Source organism: Egretta garzetta, unplaced genomic scaffold, assembly GCF_000687185.1.
Source record: "Egretta garzetta isolate BGI_Z169 unplaced genomic scaffold, ASM68718v1 scaffold219, whole genome shotgun sequence".
In the NCBI taxonomy this organism is placed as follows: Eukaryota; Metazoa; Chordata; class Aves; order Pelecaniformes; family Ardeidae; genus Egretta; species Egretta garzetta.
The window spans coordinates 162,621-165,538 of record NW_009260671.1 but is presented as its reverse complement, the minus strand read 5'-3'; the positions used below and the strand labels follow the sequence as shown (position 1 = coordinate 165,538).

Here is a 2,918-nt window from a genome sequence, read left to right as displayed (position 1 = left end):
ACGTCAGGGTGGACTACTACGAAGCGCTGGGGGTGAGCCGCAATGCCACCACCGAGGACATCAAGAAGGCGTAAGTGCGTGGCAGGCGTGCCCCTGCCTGCCGGGCAGAGCAGCCCGAGCCACCCCCCTGCCCCGAGTGCCAGCGAGGCTGGGGCTCCCCAGCAGGGCCGGGGGGGCAGGGCCCAGTTCCAGAGGTGACAATCCAGGCTTTGTTCCCTTTGTGCAGAGGCCAGAGCGGGGCTGGGCTTCACTGCTGCACAAAGGCATCTCTTGGTGGGGTTTGGTCCCTTTGTCCCCGCTGTCGGCCCAGGGCTGGGGATGGAGGTGGGAGGTGGGTCCTGCTGGTGTTTGGAGGCGTCCCCTCTCTCTGTCAGAGGGTGTGGGGATGGCAGAGGGCTGGGGTGCAGGGGCTCTGCTGGCATCAGGGTCAGGGGGCTGGAGCTCATGGGGCGAGGAGCAGCATGTCCCCCAGCACGGGAACCGGGCCCCCTTGGCAGGTCCTGTGCTGTGCCCTGGGTACCATGGGGGAGCCCTGGGGGCAGATGGAGCCTCCCCAAAGCTTCCGCCTGGCACCCTGCTGAGCAGCAGAAGAGTCCTTGCTGCTCTTGCTGGGGAGAGGCATCACTCAGGGGGGAATAGGTGCAGACTGGTGGCTTGTCTTTGGGGATGGAGGTTCCTAAGAGTGGGTGAGAGAAGCTGGGCAGCCTGGGTTAACCCCAGACACCTGTGGGTGGGAGGAAAGGGCTGCCTGTGTTCACCTGGTCCCAGGAGGTCCCCAGCAACCCCTGGTCCATGCACACCCACAGCAGAGCCTGGGAAGGCTCTGGAGCAAACCTGTGAGCATTGTTTGGAGCTGCTGCCGAGGGCAGCTGCGGTGGGCGCAGGCTGGGGTCATGCTGCAAATATTTACTGAGGAGATGAACCAGTCCAGGAAGCTCCTGTTTGATGCCTGAGGCCGTAGGGCGCTGGGTGTAGTGGGCTTGGGGTGCCCCTGCCCATGGGGTCAGAAGGGTGCGCTCAGAGCGGGGTTGCTGGCCCAGGGCTGCTGCATGCCCATCACTGCCCGTCTGTGCAGGTACAGGAAGGCTGCGCTGAAATGGCACCCAGATAAAAACCCAGACAACAAGGAGTATGCGGAGCAGAGGTTCAAGGAGATCGCCGAGGCGTACGAAGTGCTGTCGGACAGTAAGAGGCCATGGTGCTGTCTCATTTGTCCCCCCTGGCCCTTGGGGCTGCTCACCCTGGGATGTCCTGCTGCTGAGCTCACCTGGGTAGCATCCCTGGACATCCCCAGGAGGTAGCAGGTTCCCTCCAGCTTTACCTCCCAGCTTGAGGGGCTTGGTTACCTCCCCACGAATCCCCTGAAATGGCTCTTGGGAGAGATGCTGGGGTGCTGGCCTCTGCGATGAGGTCTCCCCAGCAGGGCTGAGGCTTGCACATCCTCACCCATTTGGGAGCGGTGCTGGTGTGGTGGGGGCTTGTGACGCCCCCCTCCTCTTGCCATTCTGCACCTCCCTTGGCCGGGGGAAGCGTTGGTGCTCCTGCCTGTGCTGCCACTCCCGGCCCCATGCCTGGCAGGCGGCTTCCCCGGAGCTCCCTCTCTTCTCCTTCCAGAGCAGAAGCGCGATGTCTATGACCGCTACGGCAAGGATGGACTCATGGGGGCAGGTGAGTGGGCGAGCTGGGCCGTGGGGCATTAGTGCAGCTCTGGATACGGCCCCATCTGAAGACCTGGTGTGGGTCTGTGCTCCCTGGGGCTCCCCGCCCCTTCAGGGGTTTCCCACCCAGGGCTCCACTTAACTCTGAACCTCTTCCCTCCAGCAGGACCGGGAGGCTCCAGGGCCGATGCTGGGGCCCCTGACTTCACCTTCACCTTCCGTAGCGCTCACGATGTCTTCCGGGAGTTCTTTGGTGGGCGAGACCCCTTCAGCGACTTCTTTGGTGCGTGTGGGGCAGGGGGGACACACGGGGCCTGGCTCCGGGGCACCTCTCTGGTCCCAGGGCAGCCACTGGGCTCAGGGACAGGGTGCATAGCTGACCCCGGGGGGGGTCCCTATGGCAATGCCCTGCTTCTGGCTCACCAAGCCGTGGGGGTGATGCTAACGGGGAGCTCCCTGCCTTCCAGACGAGATGCTGCCCTTCTCCGAGCTGCGAGGACCTGGTCCACGGCACCATGGGGGCAGCCACTTCTTTTCTTCCTTCCCAGGATCGTCAGGTAGGAGATGCTGCCAGCCCCTACCCAGCAGGGGAGTCCTGGGACACTGCGTCCCCCTGCACAGGGTCCGTCCCCTGCCTTCCTCCTGCCCCTCACTCTGGCACCGACCTTGTCGCTCCTTTTTCCAGATTTCTTCGCCTCGTCCTTCAGTTCTGGCCCTGACGCAGGGCTGGGCTTCCGCTCCATCTCCACCTCCACCACCTTCGTTAATGGCAGGCGCATCACCACCAAGCGGTGAGGGCACTGCTGGCCTACCTCGCCCCCACAGACCCCCCTCATCGGCGAGCCTCAGACTCTGCAGCGTGCAGCTGCAATGCTCTGGCTGCCTGGCCCTTGACCATCCATCCATTCATCCATCTATCTGTCTGCCTGCAGGATTATTGAGAACGGACGGGAGCGGGTGGAAGTGGAGGAGGACGGGGAGCTGAAGTCAATCCACATTGATGGTGAGAAGTGGCACTGCAGACCGACTTGCTGGGGTCTGGCAGCACCACCTCCCAGCCCCCTTTCCCTTTGGGGACCCTTCTTCTCCTTTGGGGTGGCTGGGGGTGGTGCTGCATCTAGGCTTAGTTTTCGGCTGAGCCCTGGCTGGCCCTGGTCTGGGGCTCTGCTGTGGAGGATTGGTGGGGTGGGCCTGGAGTTGCTGGGGCCCTGTGCCCGCTCTGGGGAGCTAGAGGGGGCACGACCCCCCTACCCCGTCCCT

At 63.9% G+C, this 2,918-nt stretch overlaps 1 protein-coding gene across 1 annotated transcript in view; it reads left to right on the top strand.

Annotated features, from left to right (window-relative positions):
- Positions 1 to 5: 5 nt before the first annotated feature.
- Positions 6 to 2,918, top strand: part of DNAJB2 (DnaJ heat shock protein family (Hsp40) member B2) — a gene marked incomplete at its 5' end in the record, with an annotated part of 4,163 nt that continues 1,250 nt past the window's right edge. Inside the window, 8 exons of the mRNA XM_035901121.1 lie at positions 6 to 70; positions 1,076 to 1,185; positions 1,615 to 1,668; positions 1,822 to 1,941; positions 2,126 to 2,215; positions 2,344 to 2,449; positions 2,591 to 2,721; positions 2,898 to 2,918. The exon at positions 2,898 to 2,918 is cut by the window's right edge and continues 1,250 nt beyond it. Of these exons, the coding sequence (XP_035757014.1) occupies positions 6 to 70; positions 1,076 to 1,185; positions 1,615 to 1,668; positions 1,822 to 1,941; positions 2,126 to 2,215; positions 2,344 to 2,449; positions 2,591 to 2,721; positions 2,898 to 2,918 (697 nt within the window). The remainder of the gene's footprint in view (positions 71 to 1,075; positions 1,186 to 1,614; positions 1,669 to 1,821; positions 1,942 to 2,125; positions 2,216 to 2,343; positions 2,450 to 2,590; positions 2,722 to 2,897) is intronic.